Genomic DNA, 25,530 nt, shown 5'->3' on the forward strand with positions numbered 1-25,530 from the left:
CATGACCTCTACCAAAATTCCCGTGACAGAACTACAGTCTTCCCCTTCCTGTTCATACAAAGGGGGCAGCATCTTAAGGGCACTTTTTTCCTCTGGAACACCACGACAGACTTTGTTACTTGAGTAAGCAAGTGCATGCAAACATGAAACTGTACCTGTTTCAAAGTCTTACATCCTAAGCACTTTCTACTTGTGCTCACTCTCCTCCCAATCTTACATCTTCATAACCCATCGGAGCTTCTTTGCTATAACACTGAACTGTCAAATTAAACTGTCCTGACAGACAAGTCTTTTCTTCCAAGCTAGAATTCCCTTGGCTGTGAGTACAGCCTGAATTCTTCAAGGCAAGTTTGTAAGGGACACGGTAACAGAAATTGCAAGGTTCAGCCTTAAGCAGAGTCCATAGCCCTAAGGCTATATTTGTATAAGACATACCTCAAGTATTTATTACCCGAAAAAAGCATCAGAAGGTGAATTGCAAGAGGACTAGAAATGAGAAAGCATCCAAATTAACCTAAAATTGATAGGAGGAGAATTCAGAGAGAATAGCATATTCCTTCCAGGACACTGGCGTTCCCCACATTGCAAAATTTCATACCTACCTCAAATTGAAATTTGTAGTCCATAACCCTCTCACAGTAGGAAGCAGAGGGAAGGAAGATACATTGGATGGAAGAACATTGATGCTACAACTTTCTCTCGAGGGGTTTATGTCAAAAAAAAAATAATAAAAAAAAAATTATTCTTCCTCCCCAAAGTGGCTGAAAAAGTCTCCAGCAACCTGACTCAGAGCACAGGTTGCACAATGCAGTTACACTGGGCACTTTAGCTCTTAATCTCTCTACTTACCTTTCCCTAAATACTGAAACAATCTCAACCTTTCTCCCACTCCTCAAGTCTTCTGACTTTTTCCCAGCCTTCCAATGACTGTTGAAAACTCGCATCACAGGTTCACAATGCTCCTCACCAAGTGCTTTTAATACTTCCAGGCTCAAGTTACTTCAAGTTACTCAATCCATCAAAATGTTTCCTGTCAGCAGTTGCTGTTTAACATACTAACTTGCTACCAATTAAGTAGAAAATATTTTACCATCATAATATATTACACTATTTCTCTTAATACTTCCCATTACAGAAACAGCTCTATGCAATATTTCTACCCTTCATGCAGTAGAGACCATTCATTTTAGCAATAACATAGATTTAATGCTCTCTGTTTTATCTATTCCTTAAATATGTGCTCAAGTATTTTTTTCCCACTTGTCCTTGTAGCAGCAAGGACGTTTCCAGTACAGACTGCCATCTTTTCTTCAACTTTCCAGATTTACCATGTACTAAATACATACTAGTTGCAGCTTTGATTTCCATTGCCTTCTTAACTGGACAACATTTTAAAATGAAATAGTGATTTCTAAATAGTATTTGCAGCTGTTTACAGCCTTCAGAAACATCACCTACTGCTTAAAAATGATGACTTAGCATGTATTTACAGGGGAAGGCAAACATTGGCTCAGAAATTTGCAAGCATTACCCTTTACAGATTTCTTTACGAATTATCATAATAAAATGGCTCTCATTATAACATTGCAAATTCAACATGCAAGCCTGGAGGAGAAAAAAAAAACACACATGTGTGGGCTTGAGAGAGCAGTCACTGGGCAAAAGTCAGCCCGGCACAACACACCAAAATCAGGGCTAGACAGTACTTGAGTAGCATTATGGAGTGAAAGATAAGCCTAAATAAAGAACAGGAAATACAAATATACTGAGCAAATTACTCATCTATTATCTAATCAATAACTCTGACTCCTCTTGGTTTTGTAGTTATAAATTCATAACTGCATTAAAATATCAGCAAGCTCTCAAAATAGATTACATATTATACGTAACCAGATTAGATGTAGAAATTTTGGAATGTACTTGTGCTCTCCAAAGCCTAAAATCTCTAATCTGTACATCTTGCTAGGCACTGCCATAAAATGCACTTGCCCTGTGCCAATAAGTGTCTTTCAGGACACAGAACAACTGGGATGAGGAACAAGGTGGGATATGTTGAAGATTACTACAAAATAAAGGTACTGGAGACAAGCATGAATTTTGCAACTATCCAGACAGTTTATTATAAAATAGTCTGCAACACAGCAGCAAAGAACAGTTCTTCAGGAACAATACTCAATAAACAAAGTCAATCTGTTTTTACAGACAACTTAAAGATATCTTCATCAAAAAGATGGAAATTACTGAAGGAAACCAAGACGCATTCACAGGCTGTACTTCAACCAGCCTATGAGCTTACAGGAAAACCCAAACACGAAGAAATTAGCAAAATAATCTACTCTTTTAAAGCTGTTGTCTGGTATCTGAGAAAAACACAAAGTTTCCCAGTAAACTTGCTTTCGGTCCACTCTACCAAAATAAACTACAGCAAAGTCATCTAAAAACACAGCATTTACTTTTAAACCTGGAAGGATTATGAAATAAACCTTTATCAGTCCAGGATAGATTTGAAATCTTGACAAATAGATGGTTCTGCCACTGTCTTCAGTAGTGCCTTAGTATCCTTTGGGATCTTCCGCAATAGCTGCGTCATACCTACGAGAAGGGCAGAAATAATACATTACTAATGCAGGTAACTAACAGTTTTTTTCTTAGGCAAAATGTTAGTAAGTCATGAAATGAATATTAACTCAATCCAATAGAAAAGTTGGAATACAAGGATAAAAAGGCCATAGTAAAATGTGCTCTTCTTCTTCTGCCCTTAAACAAGGCAGATAACTGCTAGTAAATAAAAAGGTTAAAAATCATTCATTAAAACATTAACAAACTATGGAAAACCAAGGAGTAAATTCCTCCTAGTATGTCCTTAGAAAACTTGCTTGTATCTAATAATTTTATTTTATTTATTTATTTATTTATTTTGAAAAGTACAAGACCAATTACTCAACAACTATATCCACAAAAAATATCTTTCATCAAAGAAGTGTTAGTCTGAAAGACCCTATTTTAAACAATGCTCATGTCAAAGGACAGGTCATTATCTAGCTGTTAATGTGTATCTACAGGAGGAAGATATTCCCAAACTGTTTGCTGTTTTTTTTTTTCCCTGTACTTTCAGATACAGCATGAAAGTAGCCTATGTTTTGAACTAACATATATAAAAAGAGGAAAAAAACAAATAAAATCATGGAGAAAGCACCTGTTCCTCTAACAGTGACCACAGAGATTCTCCCCCTACGTTCCCTTGTAAGACCAGATATGTTAACTGGGAAGCCGCACTTAAGGTGGAAGATTTTGGAGACTAAACAAGGCTTTTAAATCAGGAACAAATTTTTTACAACAGTACATAGCAGTTTTGAAATAGAGAAGATCATTGAAGTCTACAGTCAATAGAAGTAAAGACAATAAAAAAAGACTTTTTAAAGATTAGAAAGAACATACAAAATCCTAGCAACCTAGCAATCCTGGTTTAGGTCCGTTACCTAAACGGTTGGTGAAATTGTCAATGGTGCAGAAAGGCAGAAGTGCTCAATAAACATTTGCTCTGTATTTAGAAAGGAGATAGATTACGTATTCCTATCTTATCATGAAAAGAAAAGACTCTTGCTCCTTTCCCAACTGGTAATAATAGGAGGGATGTTAAACAGTAACTATGTTTTAAGTGCTTAACTCTGAAGAATGACGACAACTTGTACTGATAAGTCACTGATGTTGATATTTAACAGGTTTTGGAACCCGGGGAAGAACCTCCTCCCAAAAACCCGTAAGCTCAATATTGATTGCCAAGGAGAATAATGGAAATGCATGTGCAGGGACACAAGTAAAAAATTAAGTGTATATCAATTTCCATCAATTGACACGGTCTCACAGGTGCTGTATGTTTTATAAGGCTGATACAACTCCAAAAATGTCATCAAAATGTGTAGTTGTTCAGTCAACACAGGTGCTATTACCAGCCTTAGTTATCTCCGTGCTGAGATCTGTGCCAAACAGAGATACTGAGCTAGCTTCACCTTAGAGGAAGGCACCTGAGAACCAGTGATTGTGCTGTCACGGCTCCTCTGAAATCCACACATGCTGCCTGCTTTCCAGAAGTAAGACAAAACTTTAAAACATGGTGTTTAAAATTAGCTCTAGTATTTCTATACTATGCTCGGCTCCAAATGTCATTACAGCCTGGTGTTCTGATCACAATTACAATGTTATGCAGAAATAAGTCTGATGTAGGCAAAACAAAACTAACCTGTGAGACTGGAGCAGAAAGCTACCTATCAATGTCTTTTCAAGTGTTTTTTTAGTGGGTTCCAGGACATTCAGTATCTTAATAAACTCATTTGGAAGAGTATAGAAATATAAACAACATGTACACTCAGGTGAGTGAAAAATAAGCCTTTAACCTATGATCAGAGTTCTCAGAGACAAAGAGATAAAGATGTACATTCACATCAAGATTAAGCTATGCCTTATCACCACAGATCACAAGGCATCTTTGTACACCTTTGCAGTACCAACACGCTGATGCCTCACCTACTGCTCATCATCAGGTGCCTTCTCAATTATTTAAAAAAAAAAAAAAAAAAAAAAGTTTGAAACCTCAACCAGCTCTTCAAGAACGGGAGAAGGAAGGTGGGAAGCAAATAAATACCTGGTCAAAGCACCACTCAATTTGCAGTCACTGGTACGGAAGTATTCAAGCTGCACGACAAGCTGACCCCCAAACAGTAGCCCTCCTGCCCAGTTACCTGGTAGCTCTTCTGGGGGCTTTTCAAATAAACAGCAACTACAGAAGTGTTTCACCAAGCAGTGTACGAACCCTTGCTGCTTAGAAGGTGGAACAGGGCTACTGGAAGAACAGGCAAGACCCCAGGGGGCTATAAGCAAAGGGAGACTTCTCAGAGTTGGCAGACAAGTTACCTGGGCCCCAGTGATCTGCTGACTGATCACAGCAAGTTTCCATCTTACAAGTTTCATAGTAAAACCAGCTCACAACCCACTATCTGTTTAGGTAGCTATTTGGAAAAAATCTCTGAACCCTTTCAGCACAGTCTTTCAGCAGCATACTTAAAGTCTGATATTTCCAAAATTCACAGAATTTTTCTAGGTTGGAAGAGACCTCAAGGTCATCGAGTCCAACCTCCAACCTAACGCTAACAGCCCTCCACTAAACCATATCCCTAAGCTCTACATCTAAACGTCTTTTGAAGACTTCCAGGGATGGTGACTCCACCACTTCCCTGGGCAGCCTGTTCCAATGCCTCACAACCCTTTCAGTGAAGAAGTTCTTCCTAACATCTAACCTAAAACTCCCCTGGCTCAACTTAAGCCCATTCCCCCTCATCCTGTCACCAGGCACGTGGGAGAACAGGCCAACCCCCACCTCGCTACAGCCTCCTTTAAGGTATCTGTAGAGAGCAATAAGGTCACCCCTGAGCCTCCTCTTCTCCAGGCTGAACAAGCCCAGCTCCCTCAGCCGCTCCTCGTAGGACTTGTTCTCCAGGCCCCTCACCAGCTTTGTCGCCCTTCTCTGCACCCGCTCAAGCACCTCCATGTCCTTCTTGTAGCGAGGGGCCCAAGACTGAACACAGTACTCGAGGTGCGGCCTCACCAGAGCTGAGTACAGGGGGACGATCACCTCCCTAGCCCTGATGGTCACACTGTTCCTGATACAAGCCAGGATGCCGTTGGCCTTCTTGGCCACCTGAGCACACTGCTGGCTCATATTCAGCCGACTATCCACCATCACTCCCAGGTCCTTCTCTGCCTGGCAGAGAAGAAACTGTGCCTTGTAGCTACAGAGTTGTTTTGACATTAAGGATGTGAAAAACAGGTTCAGCCTTGGAGAACGTCAGGTTTATGGAAGAACAGGTGGAAATTACTCTTAAGAATGCCACCCCTAGCTTTCCACTTGCCTTTGAACCTTTCCTGCTCCGCCTCCACAACACTCAGCAAGTGCATTAAACAGCTCTCTCCAGGAATTTAAGAAACAAGGTCATTCAATTTCTGCAAGGGCAATTCTCACTGCCAGAGGACTGATGGTGATAGATGGTGAGCTTTCCCTTCTTAGGTTAGAACTGCTCCAAACAGAGTGCAGAGGACACATCGATAGCTGCCAGGAACATGCCAGGTACAGTCCCAGCCATCAGCTCGTTTCCTGTGAATGATCCAGTTTCTTTGTCACACTGTTCCACCAAAACCAAGCCTGTGTGCATTCAGGCTTTCCCACAGGCCTTTGGTATAGGAAGGAAATGCCTAAGCAATGTCTCAGAGTGAGAATTATAGTCAGTGCTGAGATGGTCTGTAGCAGTGGCTATACCTGCAGTACTGACCGCTTCACAAAAAGCTTCTGATGTTCACTTTTAATATCTTAGAATTGAAAGTCGCATTATTTCTGTGGCTCACCTGGGTACAGGCTACAGAACTAGTCAAGGAGATGGAGTTGCTCAGAGGCCAGGCACACAGACAACTTCTTTCACCATGTAAAAGGGTCAGAGATTTGCCAGTGCTATGACCATGTGACAGCAAGTGCTTCTGTTTTAAAGCATCCCCAGTGACCTTTTTAGGGGTAAGAGTTTACATCATGAGAGTAAATTTTGTTGGAGTTAATCTACATTTAAAAAAAAATAAATCTGAACCTTTTTATTTCATTTAATTAAGCCTGCTGAGAATAAGATCTACCCAGTAGTATTAAGGTTTTTGAACTGTACAAACTCGATGGACACCAAGTAACAGCAGCTGCCCCTTAAGGCTCTAGAACATCATAACAAAAACATACCAAAATAACTTGCCTATTTAAATGTAACAGATTTCATTAAGATCAGCAAGCTTGTTACTTGTGCATTTTAGAACAACATTTCGCTATAAGAAAACTTAGAAATCCATTAGATCACAAGTTTTAGTACAATTAACCAACCACATTTAAACTGTAAAAGCAACTGAATACTTACAGAACTTCAGGGGCTTAAGCAAGCATTTGTAAACAACTTTGTGGTTTGACAGTTTGACAGTGAAGGCATGATAGCAGAGCCACTCTGCTGCCTCAGAAGGGAACATGCCAGATGCACCTCTGTTACCTAAAGTAAACCCTAGAGACAGAACAGGAAGATACTGAAAATTATGTGTATTCAGAAATATGTCTGACCCTCCCCTTCTTTCTATAAAAAGAAAGTTTTGTTGTTGTTGTTGTTTGTTTATTTACTAAAAGCCTATGCAGTCAATGAAGTGTGCTAGGTCAGCAGAGGACTAAAAACTGAAAGAATTTAGTATCTTTAGAAAATGGAGTTAAAAAAAAAAAATGTTTTGTGATCCCTATTATGCACTATATATTTTTCACTATTGATCTTTATCTCAGAATGAAATGATCAGGATACACATTCAAGGCTATCTATTTATCTTTAAAAAAAAAAAAAAAAGCTACTTCACTGCAATTAACATACTGTACCTGGATTTTTAGCTTTTAGCATAGAATAGCAGCACGATGCATTCTCAGCGATGACTCTGAGGAAGAAATCAGGATTGTTCCTAACTTTCTGGTTGAATGGAAGTTGAATAACACAGGCATGGAACCTGTTTGCAAAAACAGCCTGTTTAATCACAAGTCATTTCCAATTTCAAATGAAATTATGACCATGTACCTTAGGCACTATACAACATTTAAAAGCACCAAATGGCCTTTAGCCAAATCAACATTGTAAGCATATGGAACATCTCCTATATACAAATCCCTGGAGTGTCACATACTTAAGATGTTTGTTTGTAAATTCTGTGCTGAAACAAGAGGTTAAGTCACCTCTTTCAGTAACAGAATTATCTTCTCAACACAACAATTGTCTTATGTGGAGGAAAAGTTAAACGCACATCCTCACCAGTTCCATTACCACAAACCACTCTGCCAGAGAACACACATACAATTTGAGAGAGGAAGGGGAGGAAGGAAAAACAAAACCACCACCACCAAATCCTGTTCTTCAGGAAAACAGACTTCCAAATGATTTAGTGTACCACAGATCAGGATACTCATGCTTGTCTATTTTGAAACTAATTCTAGGGAAATTAATTGTATTGTATGCTCCCTCACACCTTAGTTTGGACATATTTTAAAAACTGTTGGCTTTACATGGATTATTTTGAATAAATACAACACCTTTTTTTTGTAATTACTCAATGTATATACTCAGGTAATTTATTAAATTAACACAGCAAAAGCATAACTACTTCAAGAAATCTTAAAATGCTTAGGATTTGAAGTGTTTACTTATAAATATTTAAAGGATGAACTGCACTGTGCCACACTGTTAGAATGGCAGATGGTTTTGTAAACATATACTAAGGTAAAGACCTTTGTTAGTGTGTCACTGTAACAGCAAACAGAATTAACTTTAATTAATCATGTGCAACAACTTAGAAAATCTTAAATCAGTCAAAACAGAAGTGTTAAGAAGATTTTAAGGTGTCGCTGCTGCGCTAGATAAGCCCACTTCTTGGACATAGGAATGATACAGATGGGGTGATGCAGACCAAGCTGACTTTAAGAACAAAACTAAAGTGTCACTTCCTAACAAGTACAAGCCTAGCAAAAGAGCAACATGATGTTTGTGAAGAGGGAAACAGCTCTTCTTTTTTTTTGGTGTGCTAAAACAATGAACAATAATTCTTAATGGACTAACTCTTCAGTCACAAATCAGAGGAAACAAGAAACTGACTTTTTCATTGTTTGTCATTCAGAAGCTGATAACAGGCTTAAACTCAATCAGAAAACAGTACAAACACAAGCCTATTACCTCCTGTTGTCACCAACATGGTTGTGTTTAAGCAGAAAAAAAAAAAAAAAAAAAAAAAGACTTAGAGCATAACAATCCCATGGCAACAACATAAGCATCCACCAGAAAGAGTCTAAATAAAGGGATTTAAGACCTGTGAAGCAGGGCACTACTTGATCTTTATGCTACTTTTTAGTCCAGGGATTCTCCTATCTCAGTTGAAGCAGCCACTGAAAAGTTCTTGACACACAGAGATGTCTGTTTTCTCCCAACCTGCTTATGAATTGTGATTTCTTTCCCTTCATCCTAGTTCAAAGCATTCATTTCCTCTGCCAGTCAAGAAAAGCTCACAAAAACCAACAACATTTTTATCAGCTAAGAAGTAATTAAGGCATTATCAACATCTAAGAAACTGCAATTAACTTGTAAGGACGAAACTTCACTTAAGGCAGAGCTATATAGGTCGAAGTTCAGCATGATTTTCACAGATAAGAAGTTCTAAATATAAATTGATTTATAAGTAATATGGCTTCTTATCATCTTCCTGGGGCAAAACAAACTGTTCTTCTTGAGATCAGCTGTAAATATCCTGGGACACTGAAAACTCATTTAGTGAAATGTCACTTAAACACGCATACAAATATAATCCTCTACCTGAATCTTATATTATGTAAGAACAGTCCTGAGACAAGAATAATGTGACTTACTACTAAATTTACCACAGCACATTTTGATGGCATACATTTTGCTAGTCCATAGCTCCTCTATGTGTCAGGAGGGTGTCAAGAAACATTCACAAAACACAGCCACCTACCTGTAAGCCTGAAGTAAAAATATCTTGTAGACGTTAATGAAAACTGTTTTAAGGCTATTGATCTAGAACAGAACAGAAATAGAGCCATGGAAATATTTTTGTGTTACTGTATTATTTGTTCAATAGCAAAAGATGACAGAAATCTAGAGGAAAACATTTTATGCAATACACTTCCATAACGTTTATGATATACCTAAGCAACAACAGCCTCAGAACAGAGGCCTCAGTTCTGGAAAGTGTTGAGACCCCATATGTTAGTTGATTCCAAGACTTCAAAATTACGTGTATAATGTTTTAAAATCAACTCTTGGGTCAGAACTCAAAGCACTTTAATGGTCTTTATCACTGATGAAAATATTTCCAAACATTCACTTCCATAGTCCCACCTGTAAATCGAGAAACAAGCCATGGCATTTCAGTTTAAGGACTGCAAGCAATTTGTGTTTCATGTTTTTCCCAGCTGTTCTGTTTGAATTGAAGGAAAGACTTGATCTGATAGAAGTACAGGAATAGCTAGAAACAAAAGAAAATAATTAGACTCCATAGGCTAACAGACTAAATTAAATTCTGTAAAATGAGGCTCATTTAACTTTTCATCTTACAGAAATTGTCGGGTAATCAATGAGCCAACTGCAAAAGGATGACTATAACAAAATCCAAACTAGAAACAGACTGGACATTGTGGCATTAAGTCTATTATCTAGGGAATTACTTCAGTGAAGAAAAAATCGCCTTGTTATTTAAAATAAAAATCAATTAAGGTTCATGGGTTGTTTGTTAAACTGGTTTTATTTCCAAAAGATGTGGTCTAGCCAGACCATTATTACTGACTACAGCAATAACCAGGTAATACTCGGTGATCCATGAAATACCAGAGTTTAGGCTGGAAGCTGGCTCAGTTTACCTTTGCCCAACAACCTGTGTTCCGTTTACTTATGTTGAGCTTATCAAAACCAAGGAGACCTTTCTAAGAAACAGCTTCAGTATCCTGTTAAACTTTTTGGAAGACTACTGAAGAACTTCACGACTTGGGCAATGAAAAACGTCCTCTTAATTCCTCACTTAAGCATATTCATGAGCTCTTTATATTAAAAATGGTCAACATCATAACAATATTATCGTTCAGTTTAAACAGCTCTTTACTACTGTCCATCTTTAAGAAATGTCTAACACCAGCAGTCTGTGAAAATGGTCTACAGAGCTCTTCAGCAGAAAACATTCTCCCATCCTGAGTTTTAGGCTGGTTCAGTCAGACTTCTTCGTGTAGATACTCAAGGTTGCCAGTTTAAAGAAGGTTACTTCTCCCTTACACTAACATCCGAAATACATCAGAGGAAAAAACCTTCTGGTGCTGAAAGGATTACTCATCCCTCTGGTGTATAAAAAATTAGTCACAACCATGCAGTTCATGTAATACTTACTACTATTTTTAGTAAGGTACATAAAATAACACAAGTTCAGAACACTAAGTGTGCTTGTGCATAGTGGTGAAAGAAGCTGAACTGAGGTGATCAAACAATTTCTCAGAAACCATGTAGTCACCATACGGTATATGACTACTGTCCACTAGAGACCTGCATCACATTTGATAAGGTTACTTTTTATGTGCATTCCACCAGGATGGAATGAAGAAAATGACAGGCTGTACAGCAAAATAAAACACTTAAGCTGTTGTATAAGAAACAGAATTGTAAAATTTATTTTGCAGTGAATTCAACTACACTACTCACAAGACACTCCCGTATTTCTTGCACTGTGTGTAAGACACCGATACTGGAATATACAACTATTTACCTGGAGTAATCGCAGTAAACCTCAAGTGTCTGCGTATCCAATAATAAGCCACACCATGGGATCAAACGACAGTTTGGCAGCTGTTTAAATTCGGAACATTCTGGGATATCGTCAACAGAAAAATTCACCACTGTCTTTTTGGGGTTTATCAAAAATCCATACTCAGGAACGCCCATTGCTAGAGTCCTAAAACAAACACAAACAGTTAGCCTAAGCCCCGACAAAGAAAAAAACAACAAACAAAACCAAAAAAATCCAAACAACCCCCCCAGCATGACGCAAACAATCTTGCATGAAAGGACAGAAAGCCAGGAATAAAGAGAAACATGACCAGCTCTTTAGGTTACTGAACATGGCTAGAAATATTTACCTCCAGTAACTTCAGTTTTGTATAAGTAAACAAAGAGCTTAAGAATATGGGTATAATGGAGAATAAAAGCTTGTATAGGTTAATGCAGATGAAAAACTTAAGCTGTTACATATTTGGGACAACCACACTCACAGAAACCATTGACGTTAAAACTATTAGAATACATGTAAAGACAGATAAAGAGTTAATTGCTTCTGAAAGTACACAAAACCAAGGAGAATCCAGATAACTGGAACCTCATCTGATGAAAAAATCTTGATATTTCTCCACAAGGTTTTGCCCAAGTATCTCTATTGCCAGGAGGCCTGCTGATCACCTATCATATCTTGGGTCAGCAGTATCATCTCATGGACAAGCAGCAGTTTGTCTTACTTGGTGATTTATTCATGTGCAGGCTTTATGCTTTTAAAAGGGGAGAGGAAGAGGTGGGCTCTTATGGTTGCGGAGTAATGGATTTCCCCAGTTCTAACACTACATTAGAAAAACTGCTATTATTTCCTTTGTGGCAGAGAGCTCATAGGACCTGTGAGCAGCTCCAGGAAGAGGTTCTCTCACAGAAGAGGCTGCTTGTCCACAGAAAACCAACAAAGTTGCTGCAGGAGCTGACACAGAACAAAGACACTGATAACTTCAAAGGGCAAGGCAGAGAACATCTGCAATGCTAATGTGAGTTGCATTATGTTGAAAAGCCGTTCTAGAGATTAATAGCGTGAGGCATTCCCCGTGTATTAGTTCTATTATTTCCAGGACTGTAGATCCACACATACCTAGAAATTTCCGTTTGTTCTGAAGAGGAACAAAGGACAAATGAAGTCTTCAAAGCACACTGTTTCACTGTTTAATGCTATTAGTGCTTCAAATCATACTTGATTGATTTCCCCATCGCCTTACAGGTGATCACAAAGCTGCATCCTTCCGACTATGAAAAGCAGGAAGCAACTGACTGCACTGCAGATGCTAAGATTTTCTGAAGTGTCTTCAGTCAGCAGCTAGGTCCAGAATTAAAATCCCAGTAGAAATCTCCAACCATTTGAACTGCAATAGGTTTTTAGTTAAATCAAAAAAAAAAAAGACCAAAAATATACCTATATGTACAGGCATGTATAAAGGAGATCAAAGTGAACGACCCATAAGATGTTAGTGCTTATTACTTTAAAGAATGTCATTAATAGCAAACCTTAGAAAAGTTCTTGCATGCGTTAAATGTGGTGTAACCAGCAAAAAGTCATCAATGAGACGGATCAGGACTCTGTAATCAAGAAGAAAATGACATTAAAGTTTTGGATATGTAATCCTTCCAAATCTGTCATACTCTTCAGAGAAATTATTTGCCCATTTTAATTCATACGAACATAGAGGCTAATATGATTTCCAAAAGCAGACCTTATAAAGAAATTCTCAGTTTTGCTCCTTCCCTAAAAAAATAATATATATATATATATAAAAAAAAAAGAAAGCAAAGGGGCAAGCTACATGAAACATGACAGGAATTTCCAGCACACAGACTGGATTGGATGTACTAAGAGCCACACAGGGGCTTCTAACAAGGTGCCTTTACACCATTCCTAAATGCTGTGCTCTTTTTAAGTCTCCCACCCACAGATCTAGGAAAACTTTTTTCACTTCTTTCCTTTCCAATCGTATGAATAAACACAGAAATCCCCCCACAAAACAGCGGCAGTTACACTGAAGCAGCACAGATCTTTATGTGCACCACACTCCTGATGGAGCTGGAAATCCTTGAAATTCAAAATTAAACTTGAGAGAAAATGTCTAGCATATATACACACACTGTACATTATGCACTACTATAAAAGAGCATACAGAGAGCATCCAAATCTTCCTACCCATCCTTCTGTACCCCACTGAATAATTTGTTTTCCATGTCTCCATAGCACAAGCTGCAAAGCAAGGTTGACAAAAGGGAGCCTTGTGGAATTCCAGAGCACTGTAAGTAGTAACTACAAAAGAATAAAAGAAAAAAAAAAAAAAAAAAAAGCAATAAGAACATGCAACAAGAAGATTTCAATAGCCATTAAACATTATTTTTTTTTCAAGTATAACGTATATTTCAATAATAAATATGCTGAAAGCTTGCTAGTTAACCTGACCTAAATTTTTTTTTCTTTCCCCTAAGAATCTAGATATGGCTCTAAAAGTTAAGTTTAGCAGTAGGAAAACAAACAAAAAAAACAACTAAAACACATTTTTCTTTCTTATTAACAAAGTCCAGTAGACAACTGTCATTAAATAAAAGGAATTTACAACTGATCTCAAACCACAAAGCCTTTTCTCCTTTATAAAAAGAAGCTGTGGTGGCACACCTCATCTAAGCTTTTTAACTCTTTTTGTCATTTCTTGCATAGCTTCAAAACAAGCATTCTTGTACAAGAAAAGTAAAGTACACAACAGATCTTTCAAACTATATTTTTAATTATTATCCAAACAGCTCCTAGTACGTACTCACTAAAAATCCATAGACTGAATCTCAATGTACACCTACAACAGGAATTAAATTCTGGTAGATTTTGATATGGAGAAGTTCTAGCTTTTCTTACAAGCAATAGACATCTCCATTGAATTTAAAAATAAATGTTTATCACTATCAAAGCCTGCTAAGTTTTCTTTAAAAAGTTTTTTCAGCCACAGAAGTCAGAATAAGAATGTTTAAACTATATGATGTAATTAAAGTCAGGCTGTTTGAGGTGCTTATTCTTGGCTTATACCAGCATAGCATGATCTGGCCATGGAAAAGATTCTTTGCGTGCGTGTGTGTATACATGTATATATGTATTGTATTTTATAAATAAATCTCTTTACTTTTAGGAAAATTCCTGATGGCTTAGCCCAATAAAGCATTTGAATTGGTTACCTGCATCCCAGCTAGTTTTTTGACCTTTACTGTACAAAACATTTATCTCCTCATTTAACTTGTCAGGCAGTTAATGCTAGAAAAATTAACACTAGAAAAATTTACAAATGCTCTTCTATTTGCATCCTTGAAACCTTTTTTCCCCCTTCCCTCTATCCTGAGAGTTTAACTATTCTAAAGTTCGTCTTTCAAAAGGAAGAAGCTATTCATCCTAATATATCTTACTCTGAGTTTAGAAATAAAAATATTAGTACTTGGTTTCAAGACTTGGTACACATTTGCCACCTAGAGGCAAAATGTAAATAGCAGATCAGCATTTCTAGGAACACCAGAAACCTGTATTACATCCCCCCTCTGTAATAACACCCAACTCCTAATTTGGATTGATGTTTTAGTTCTTGTTGTTCTTACCTTGTATTTTTATTGGAACTTGCCAAATAGCAAGGCCATGCAGAAAAGGTTTTATTTTGCACTACAGGGAAAGGACTAACAATGCTTTTGCATGATTGCTTGGATGTTCCCTTCCTTCTGGTCACCTCTGTGGATCTCAACTTTTTTTTAAGAAGTATTTTTCTTTTGAACTATATCTGCAGTTTTAAATGAAGGTTATGGATCAACAGAATGACGCATTCTTTGTACAATAACATCATCCACGTGGGAAAGACAAATTTTATTCAAATATAAGTGAGTCCAAACCCTTCCTGCTTTTATAAAGCTTAAATTAAATTGATAAATAGATATCAAATTAACACGAAATAAAAATCTTTAAAAGACAGCTATTAAAAATTCCCTGACTCAGTTAAAGGTATCCCATTTAGCAGAAAAACAACAACTACAACACCACTTACTCTTTAAACTATTTTTTTCTTACCTGCGCTCAATTTCCAGAATGTTATTATTTAGCATTTGAAGAAAAAAATTAAATAGACTGGCACTTGTCTCATTGAAAGTTAAGCTCTAGAAATGGGACAAAACAAAACAAGATTTGTACTTTAGAAATGTGCTGAAACTAAAAACATAGTATAAACTGAAAAGATGCATATTAACCTTCCTGAAAAGTTAGGCTGTAATAGTCCAGTTAAAATCTCTAGGGTAAGAAACAAAGCAAACACCTAAAATAAAAATCTGAATATACACTCTAAAAAGCCACTCACATCCAACAGATGAACAATGGAGGTTTTAGTTGTTTTTTTTTTTTTTTTTTTTTTTAGGAGAAAAGCAGTTTTGATTGGTGTTACTTGGGAAGTAGTCAAATATAACATCTAAAACACTTTTTAAAGTGTTTATTATTGTACTGTATTACAGCAATATATACCTCCCTCTTTTAGTCACTTCCTATCCAGAGGATCATTCTTTTAACTGCCCTGTTCTTTTTGATTCCACAACTACTGATAAACTCACTTGCCAGTTCTGCTGCAAAATAAATCCTTTGCCCAACATTAGCAATGATCCATGCATGACAGCCAACTCAGTATTTATGAAGCCTTCTGTGTTAAAAACATGTAATAAAAGCTTCATTTAGAGCACTTTAACAATGATTTAGATCCCTTTAACAATGATTGCACAAGAGCTAAAGCAAAACAACTCCCTGTGTGCGTAGATTAATCATCTGACAAATGCACCGTTTTTGAAAGTTATGTGAGAACACTGTATTGAAATGCTATCACAATGTATTCAGGGCATGGAGATCCATGCTGGCATGGCATTTTTCTCTTAACACTTTTTTATTTTTTAAATCTCACACACACAAATGAAAAAGACAGCTGCTGTTCATTTAATACCTAACATCTAATTTAGATGTCCACTGGAAGGAGAACGAAACATAATACACATCACGCATACAGCAGTTTTCATTTTCATCCACGTACTCATTAGGCTCTCTCTGTATGTTGCAGGATCTTGGAACTGCGCACCACTCACACTGTACACTCTAGCCCTACATAGATTGTACACTACCATTTTACTTGTATGTTAGAAGCATTAATTACTCTACTTCATAATTCTCCACTGGCAAGTGAGGACAAATTTGACAGAGTAGCCTGTGAGGAAGAAAACGGTCTGCTCATCTGGGGCTCAGGATGAGCCCCTTATTTTAAAGGGTCTCTTTAAAATAAGCTGATTTTTTAAAGTCATTTTTCTGTTAAGTGAAGTTTGCTATTCAGGGTGCCACATCAGGGTGCCCTTAGTTGCTTAGCTTAGAATACACTTTTCAGTTTCTTATTTCTGTACATTTTGGACAATGCATGCACTGAAGCCTTTCTTTATTTCATTTGAAAACTCTTGCAACAAGAAATGAAATTCAATAGGAAAGAAAAAAAAGAAAACGATGGTTTAAATAGAACAGAATAGGACAGAAATGAGAAAATCCGGGAGAAATCCAGAATGACATTTTGTCAGGGTTCTTGCCTCAGGCATCACTTACACTGAAAGCCTGTTGGAAACATCGCATTTTTCTATGGAAAGTGCTTGGTAACCACAAGACAGGTCATGTCACCACATAATATGTACATTCATTTAAACAAGCAAACAAAAAGAAACCCTAAATCCTCCTCTGCTACTTCTGTAGCTTTCCCTTTCAGATGAACAGAAGCCTCCTAATATTTACCTGTTCAACTACTATTGCATCTCGCAATGAGGTACTCTCATGAAGCCGGGACACAAACTGCTTCATGTCTGGCATAAAATCCTTGAAAGTAGAAACCTGTATATTAAATAAATAAATGACAAAAGCAAAATAGAAGATTCATTAGCAGACAGAATGTATTCAGTGAAGATCAAAGACCCACTCTTACTGCATGGTTTTAATCTAACAGATCTGTTACTGTTAAAACGAAATTTCTCCCTCGTGTCTCTCTGTTCCCACAACACATTTTTCTTTATTTATTCTTAGTAACACTGAAGCATAAAAAGCAGGTTTGTTCCCTCCAGAAAATTTCCAACAGTATTAAAATGTTTTATGAAGTAATTACCTATTTCAAGTTTAGACACACACACAAAAAAAAAAAAAAAAGCTATAAACAAACATATTCTTTGAACAGAAACATATTAATAGCAGCATGTAGAAGAAAGTAGCAAGTCATACATGTCTCCTATATAACTTCCTGGTTTTTCCACTTCCAGTGATCATAACCACTGCATAGCGCCGTATGCAGTAGACAGTTTTTTTCTCAGGTTTTAAGACCTGTGAAATCACTTCCACAAGTTTATCGTGAGGAATGCTATCAAAAGCCCTGGACACATCGGCCTGAAACAGAAGAAATAGCTTCCATTATGCTCTGTACCTTATGTTCCATATTCACCAATATCACCATAAATGCTGTGGTAGTACAGAAAAAAAAAGTTACTGTTGCAGTATACAAACATGGCTGAAGCAACACGTAGGAGTGAAAATACATCATTATTTCCAAATGTGTGACAAAGCAAACACATTCCTTAACTGAAGATACTTTCCTCAGCCATCAGTGAGTTTTCCCTTGCAATGGATAACCATCAGTTTCAGAATAATCCTCGTTATTAGCAGAAGGTAGAGCAGGTCCTATGCTCATCTGTACTGCGCAGCACTTTTTTTGTGATTAAATACCAGTGGAGATGAAAGGTAACATACTGAAAGTTGCACACACAACCCTAAAACTTACACTTAGCTTTCAATCATTTAACTGAAGTTTACTGCTAACATTTTTATATGTTTAGATATTTTAAGAAACCTTCCTCTCCATACAGTCGTGAAGATGACATCTTACAGGCTCCTGGAAAGCTGAAAACCTAGATGTTTTGCCTCTTCTAAATCTCATATTGCAATCTTAACTTTGCCTTTTCTTGTCATTGTCACAATTCAACACCTTCTGAAGAAGCAAAAAAAATAAAAGAACTATGTCAATAAGATTATTTTTTCGTTTGAAAGTTAATGAGACAATTTCTGAAAATAGTTTTAGGACATGACACCCGGAAGAGAAACCTCACTATATTATCATAGGTCTGTATAGTTTTATGTAAGTCACGCCAACTCAAAGCTATGCAACTTTTTGTGCTTCAGCTAGTCATTATTTAACACAAGTGTTAATTAAAAAAATAATCTTCAAATAACGAGATGTGACAAGCACTCATTTTTTTCAAGCAGGAGAGTAAATTTGCTGGAGAGACACTAGAGTTAGGGTGTTTATTTTTAAGAGACACTGATTGTATGGAGAGAAAAGACACAAGACACTGAATTTATTCAAATACGTACATCTAATCTTTCCCGTTTTTCATTTGAGAAAATGTCCCTAAAATCCTATTCAACTTTACATTTTTGTCCCATTTTTGTACTTAAATGTAACTGCAGAAACAGTGTGTGTCCAGAAGTGAGAACTGTTACGTGACAGAAAGATGAGTAGAAAAATATCAAAGTAAAGGAAGCACTGCTGCAGAAGAAACAAAGCAAGCAATATATGTTAATTATGCACAAAAACTGACATAAAAATAATAATAATTATGCACTTACATCACAGCTATTCTCCATTGTTAAAGGTCTGCACTAGTTGACTTATAAAATTAGGTTGAATACTGGATTAGAAGAGGCATACCTTTACATAGTAGAAATGAGGAATTTCACCATCTGATTTAAGAACCTTTTTAACAAACGTCTTCCACGTCTTGTAGATATCATCTCTCCCAAACACTGAAGAGCCGATGTAACTGGTGTTTATAGTTCGTTCATAATTTAACACACTAAATAGATTTTTAAGTTGCATGTTGTAGTGATTCATCTAAAGAGATGAAAAAGAATCACCCTGAAGCGGGTTGAAAAATTCTAAATTCCGTGCAATACAGACATTTCTCGTTTAGATGAAATGAGAGGGAATTTGTGTATTTACTGAACTTTTTTGGTCAAATACAGTCTTCAGAAAGCCTGAATATAGTGGTAGTAACTACTTGGAAGTGACAAAACAGACTTAGGGATGTTTTGGGGGATACATTTAAATTCTTTTTTTTTTTTCTGTACTTAACTCCTGGCAAACAAGGTCTAACAGTCATGTACATAAATGGATGGATTTCAGCAATAAAACCAACACCAATTATAAGGTAACTTTTCTTAATTATCATCCATTCTCTCTCCTGGAGATTACCAGCACCACAACAAGAACATGTGCCTAAGACTTTAAGCTAAATCCATCTGCATCATCTGTTGAGCCTTTGGAGACAATTTATGTGGGTACTTTAGCAAAAAATTTAACTCTCTCAGATATGGGAATAGTGAAATACTAATTTAAGATGAAAAAAGTAAGTAAAACTGCGCACTTGCATACTAATGAATGTTTATAACTTAGGAGAAGTCCTCCAAATTGCATACACAGAATATAAAAGGTTTCTTAATCTCAATGGTAGTATCGTGATCATGACACAAATGCACTGAAATTACTACACATGGAAGCTTAACAATTCATCTGAAGAAATTTACTTTTGCACTGAAAAAAATCAATTAGAGGTGTCAGTGAAAAGCTGGAAAAGCTAAAGCACACCAAAAATATTTAGTGTGCTCCTGTGTCGTGGTTTAACCCGGCTGGCAGCTAAACACCACGCAGCCGTTCGCTCACCCTCCTCACTCCCTCTCTGGGACAGGGGAGAGAAATGGAAAGTGAAGCCCGTGAATTGAGATAAAGACAGTTTAATAAGACAGGAAAATAACAATAACAATAATAATAATAATAATGTGTACAAACAAGTGATGCACAATGCAATTGCTCACCACCCGCTGACCGATGCCCAGCCTAACCCCGAGCAGTCCGGCCCCCTCCCCCAGCTAGCCACCCCTATATATTGTTTAGCATGACCCCATACGGTATGGAATACCCCTTTGGGCAGTTTGGGTCACCTGTCCTGGGTCTGTCCCCTCCCAGCTCTTACTGCACCCCCAGCCTGCCTGTTGGCAGGACAGAGCAAGAAGCTGAGACGTCCTTGGCTTAGTATAAGCACTGCTCTGCAGCAATTAAAACATCGGGGTGTTATCAGCACTCTTCTCATCCTAAGCCAAAACACAGCATTCCACCAGCCACTAGGAAGAAAATTAATTCTGTTCTAACTGAAACCAGGACATCCTGTCACTGACTGCAGAACAACATGATCCAACTTTACTGTTTTGCATAAGGTACGTAGTTATGTTAATTCATTGGCTGATCTTGCAAAATATTTTTGACTAGTCCATAAAAAAAAAAGACAGCTGAAATTTAAGACATCTTCCTGAATCCAGTGATTCCTGAAATTTTGTCATCTCTTTTCTGGCACAGGGCGTGTTCCTAAGAAAAAACAGCCAGAAGGGTAGAGATATAGCTCAAAGATAGATAGAAGCAGCAAGAACAAATTATCAGGAGAGAAGTTCCTCTTTTCTTTCTTAATGAGTGGGTCCCAAATGGTTGCTTTAACACCTTTTCACTAAACTGATGGCCATATGGGTGCGTGTGGGTAAATCAGTAAAGGACAAATGAGGCTTTAGAGTTCAAAACCTAGCCTGAACGAGGCCTGAGAGACTTGGAGTCACAGTATTCACAGTGGCTTCTTGCTTTAATGCTGGCAGGAATTGCATCCAGTCTCTCAACTTCCCAGAACAAATCTAATCCACAGAGCTATCAACATCTTTGCAAAGCCTGAGGGTCTGCTAGAATATCTGCAGAATTAAGTAAAAATATTACATACTCTCAAATTGAACAGATCACTAAGAATCCTCCCCACATCCAGTGCTTCAGGCTTCCCATTAAATATTTATGTGTATATATAGAAATACATATATACACATACACACACACAAAGATTCAAACAGAAAGGGAAGAAGGATGAAAAGAAATTACATAAAACCCTTAAATCAAAACAAAATATACACTGATCTGAGGACAAACTCACAGAACTGGACTTATTTCACCATGTTTTTTTGCAGCCAAGTTCGAGAGCTGCTAAGAGCCAGAAGTTGATTTGCTGGATATTTGAAAGGTTATCACTTGACAATTCATCTTGACGCATTCCAGTGCTGAGCTATGGAAGCTGGCAAAGTCTACCCCTACAATTCCAGACTGGTTTGCAAATTCCAAAGCCGGGAACACTGTCAGATAAAAAGAACCTGAAGCTGGTCTTCCTCCTACACTTTAAACGCCTGGAGAAAACCGGAGAGCAGAGAATAGCTGGATATGGGACAGGATGAAAAACTGGAACAGACTGCAAGATAAGAGGCCATGAGAGAAACAAACTGTGCAGCCATGAAAGTTTTGGAAAAAAAAGAAACAAAAAAACCCCACACTACTTCCAGTAGGTTGTAAACCCCAAATTGCTGAATATGTTTTGCACAACACACTTTATTTTTGTGTCTGTCTCTGTCTCAGAAGTGACATAACACTATTACAGCCTTTCTTGGATTTATGAAAATCAGAAAATCATTAGCCATGCTTCATGATGTTCTCCTATGAAGCCACTTGACCAGCTACCATGGTTGACTTTGAACTTTTTTTTTTAGTGCACTCAGCTCTCAGGTCTTCATTTATGCCAGTCTGTTACGGGAGCAACAGAACCTTTTCCAGCACTACAGCCATTCCCAAATTAACCGTGTGCATGCTCTGAAATCTGACAGTGCAATAGCCACAGAAAGACGATGATGAAAGTAACTATTTCAGAGCAGCTTTTAGTTGCTCTCCTGAAAGTACAGTCTGGGATCACACACTGAACTACGAGTACTAAGTAGCCCCTGAACTCTCACCCATCTGAGCAGTGTTTCATCTTGTGCTCTACGTGGGACACAGCCTTAAGGAAAAACAACTAATTAAGTCATGGGAGAGAGTGGAATTGGGCTCCCACTGCATCTTGCAGTTAACTGGCTTGTTGAATGGGTTATTTTGTGAACAGCCATCGACATGCACAATCCGCATTCAGGGAAACCCCAACAGGCCAGACTCATCTGTCCTCATCCTTACATGATATCTTTGAGTTTTCTGTCGTTCTACCCCCACGGATGGCCAACATCCACCACAATCAGACACAGTTAGCAAGCTGAGAGAAACAGATGGAAAGAGAAGAGAAAGAAAACATGCTCACTGGGCAGGCCATGCCACTCTGTTAGCCTCGTCTCCTTACGGCAGGCTTACAAGCAGAAATATGCAGTTCTGGAGTTGGAGACTAATGAAAATTAAGCAGTAGGAAAGGAGAAGCTATGCTCAGTTGCAATGGGTAGGCACATTCTGTCCTTCTGATTTCAGTGTCTCAGTTCACCACTAGTTTTATATTAACGACAACACAAAAACCAACTCACGTCTAACAAACCCACATAAAACAATCAGAAAAATAAACACCTTCTTTGCTCTGCTTTCCTTGCTCAACGTTTGTGCTTCAACAACACCGCTCATTCTGACGATGGGTCTTAGTCCACTGACTTTGGGAATGAAACGGAGCTTTGATGCCATCGGAAGGTATTTTTTTTGATGGATCGCTTCCATCTCCTCTGCAGTTAAAGGACGTAGCTGTACTTTGGAAAAATGCTTTCTAAAATACAAATACGCATTGAGTGTAAGCAATAGGGAATGCAATAAAAGCTAAAACGTTTCATCTCTTAATGGTAATTGAACCCAGACATTTTACTAAGAAGATAATCACAAATTTCTAATGAAACTGCCATGGAAATCTGAATTTCTGAACAGTTCCATGGTTACCTTAATGACAATGTAATATAATAATAAAAGAGCATATATTTCTTCGTGAAGAAGATTAAGGTAACAAAAAAATAAACACACCTAAATTAACACAAAGATTTATCCACAAATCAGGCAAGTATATTTGAACGTTATGATTTTTTTGTAATATAAAACTACAGACAGACATTTTACATGGTTTCAAAAGCTTGAAAGATATAAACCAAGTTGAATAGGACTTTTTGAATACTGTGTAAAGAGAGACCCATGGCAGGACTTACAGAGTGTAATGAGCTGTTCTACTCCTGACATTTAGGAGACCTACTACCTATTAAAAGATATTGAGAACTGAGATACTAGATAAAAAAATGAGGGCAAAAATGAGGGTAACAGGATTCAAAAGAATTGACCTGATGAGCAGGCATCAGCTAAAAGTAACCAGCAGAAAACAATAAAGAAGTGAAGACTCCCAAGTCACAAATTTATCTTACTGGGAAATGTGCTTGCCCCTCACAGCCACCCCCTCAGGATTTACAGCTCAGCGTAGCTTAGTCCAAACCAATACTCTCCTCCCATGCAGTAAGGCAGGAAAAGGAGGTGACACAACAACCTTGCTTTTACTTAAGATGGTTAAAGTGCCCTATCTGCCACAAAAAAAAAAGACTTGGATCAGTGTCCTACACTGCTTGTATTATTCAGAAGGAAAGGATGTGCCATTTCACAAAGCCCTACAGCCCAGTTGTTAGGATACTCCCCTGGGAAGTGGAATGAGAATTCAAATCCCTGAAGGGCAGAGGATGCAACTCTAAATTTGCATTCATATTTTCCACATCCCACATAAGCCCACAGGCTGCTTTAGCAAAAGGAGGCCATGCTATCACAAAAGATGGTGGATGGATGGTGAAAAACTGGTAAGCATGCTCTAGGAGGCATCTGAGAAGCCAAGCATGCAGGTGAAGCACACAAATATTTTTCTCTTGTGCATGCCAACACAAGCCACATATAAGCCAAAGATCCAGGTGCTCGAGACTGTCAGGGTCCAAGTGACGCAGTGCATGCCAAAGGGGACATAGAGGCATCCTGGTCCAGCAAGCTGAGCAAGTGTTTTGGATTTGTATTCAAACTTGGAATAAAATTCCCAAAGTACAGAGGCACTTTGAGAGAGTACATACAATAGTATTAGCTAGATCACCAAGATAAAATAAACAACACCAGTTCAACAGAAACGATCAAATCATCAAACCTTCATCCCTTTGCATTTAAGACACCAGAATGAAGAAGAAAGAAAGAAAAAAAAACACACCACAAAATCCACCTCTTAAAAATATGACTTCCTCTGAAAGTGAAGACCATGGCCAGTTATTCACAGATCTTCAACATTACTGCCTCTGGCCAGTTGTGGAGCTTGATGTCATTTTGCCTGCATCAACCCCCATTGCTTATTTCATGGCATTTATGACAGGGCTGGTGATTTTGAACATGCACTGATGTAGTGGCCACTGAACCATCCCTAGTTCGTCCTCACAGCACTGCTAGGGATTTATCCTCTGAAGAAAACACAATGCAAAGGCAAACCCATGAGTGAAGTCCTGGTCTGTTTCATCCTTCCTCTCTCCTCCAAAGGAGGACAAAAAGAAGTGGGAAGGCATCAGTGGCTATGCCTGGCTTCCTGACAGCAATCTGACCATGAGCAGCTCCAGCTGGAGAGGAGGAAGAACCAAGACAGCTGCAGAGCAGTCATCAGGGAAACAACTGAAGCCAGATACTCTTTCCTCCAGGGAAAATGGAAGCAGCTCAACAGCCTGTGGCACTCAATCATCAGAAGCTCCTGAAAATGCTGCTTGGGAATGAGGGGATGGTGCCCAGAGAGTCTAGAAATGGTCAAGGCAACACAGGCAGCCCTAAACAGCTGTTTCCCAGCATCTCTAAATCCCAAATTTTCTCCTCCCACGTGAAACAGGCAGCTTGCCACCTGTCTGAACGCACTCAGCTGGATCAGTAACCTCATGTTACACAGCACGCTCTGAGAACAGAGTGCTGAAGTGCTGGTTCCTGCTTGGTGGAAATACTCAGGGCAGAAATAGGAAGATGCAGGATCAGCCCAGATTAGGGTCCCTTGTGGTCAGAGCACCTTGTCCTTATGCACTGGGTTTCTTTGCAGGGAGGGGGAGGAAATTGGTGATAGGAAAGAAAGGGCCAAAACCAAAACTACTCGTTTTCTTTTAACCATACACCCCATTAAAAAGAGCATTATACCTAACCCGTAAGATTTATTGCTAGGTGGC

The 25,530-nt window shown here is 38.1% G+C and overlaps 1 protein-coding gene across 1 annotated transcript in view; it reads right to left on the reverse strand.

Moving 5' to 3' along the window:
- Positions 1-2,354: 2,354 nt before the first annotated feature.
- Positions 2,355-25,530, reverse strand: part of TERT (telomerase reverse transcriptase) — a 29,913-nt gene continuing 6,737 nt past the window's right edge. The window contains exons 4-16 of the mRNA XM_082753386.1: positions 22,910-23,099; positions 19,166-19,348; positions 17,686-17,847; positions 17,209-17,304; positions 15,475-15,560; positions 13,579-13,692; positions 12,909-12,980; positions 11,362-11,547; positions 9,954-10,080; positions 9,568-9,629; positions 7,436-7,560; positions 6,942-7,079; positions 2,355-2,592 (exon numbers count right to left, since the gene is read on the reverse strand). Of these exons, the coding sequence (XP_082609512.1) occupies positions 2,489-2,592; positions 6,942-7,079; positions 7,436-7,560; positions 9,568-9,629; positions 9,954-10,080; positions 11,362-11,547; positions 12,909-12,980; positions 13,579-13,692; positions 15,475-15,560; positions 17,209-17,304; positions 17,686-17,847; positions 19,166-19,348; positions 22,910-23,099 (1,645 nt within the window). The 3' untranslated portion in view covers positions 2,355-2,488. The remainder of the gene's footprint in view (positions 2,593-6,941; positions 7,080-7,435; positions 7,561-9,567; positions 9,630-9,953; positions 10,081-11,361; positions 11,548-12,908; positions 12,981-13,578; positions 13,693-15,474; positions 15,561-17,208; positions 17,305-17,685; positions 17,848-19,165; positions 19,349-22,909; positions 23,100-25,530) is intronic.

The sequence above is a fragment of the Aythya marila genome, assembly GCF_965140915.1.
Source record: "Aythya marila genome assembly, chromosome: 2".
Classification (NCBI taxonomy): domain Eukaryota; kingdom Metazoa; phylum Chordata; class Aves; order Anseriformes; family Anatidae; genus Aythya; species Aythya marila.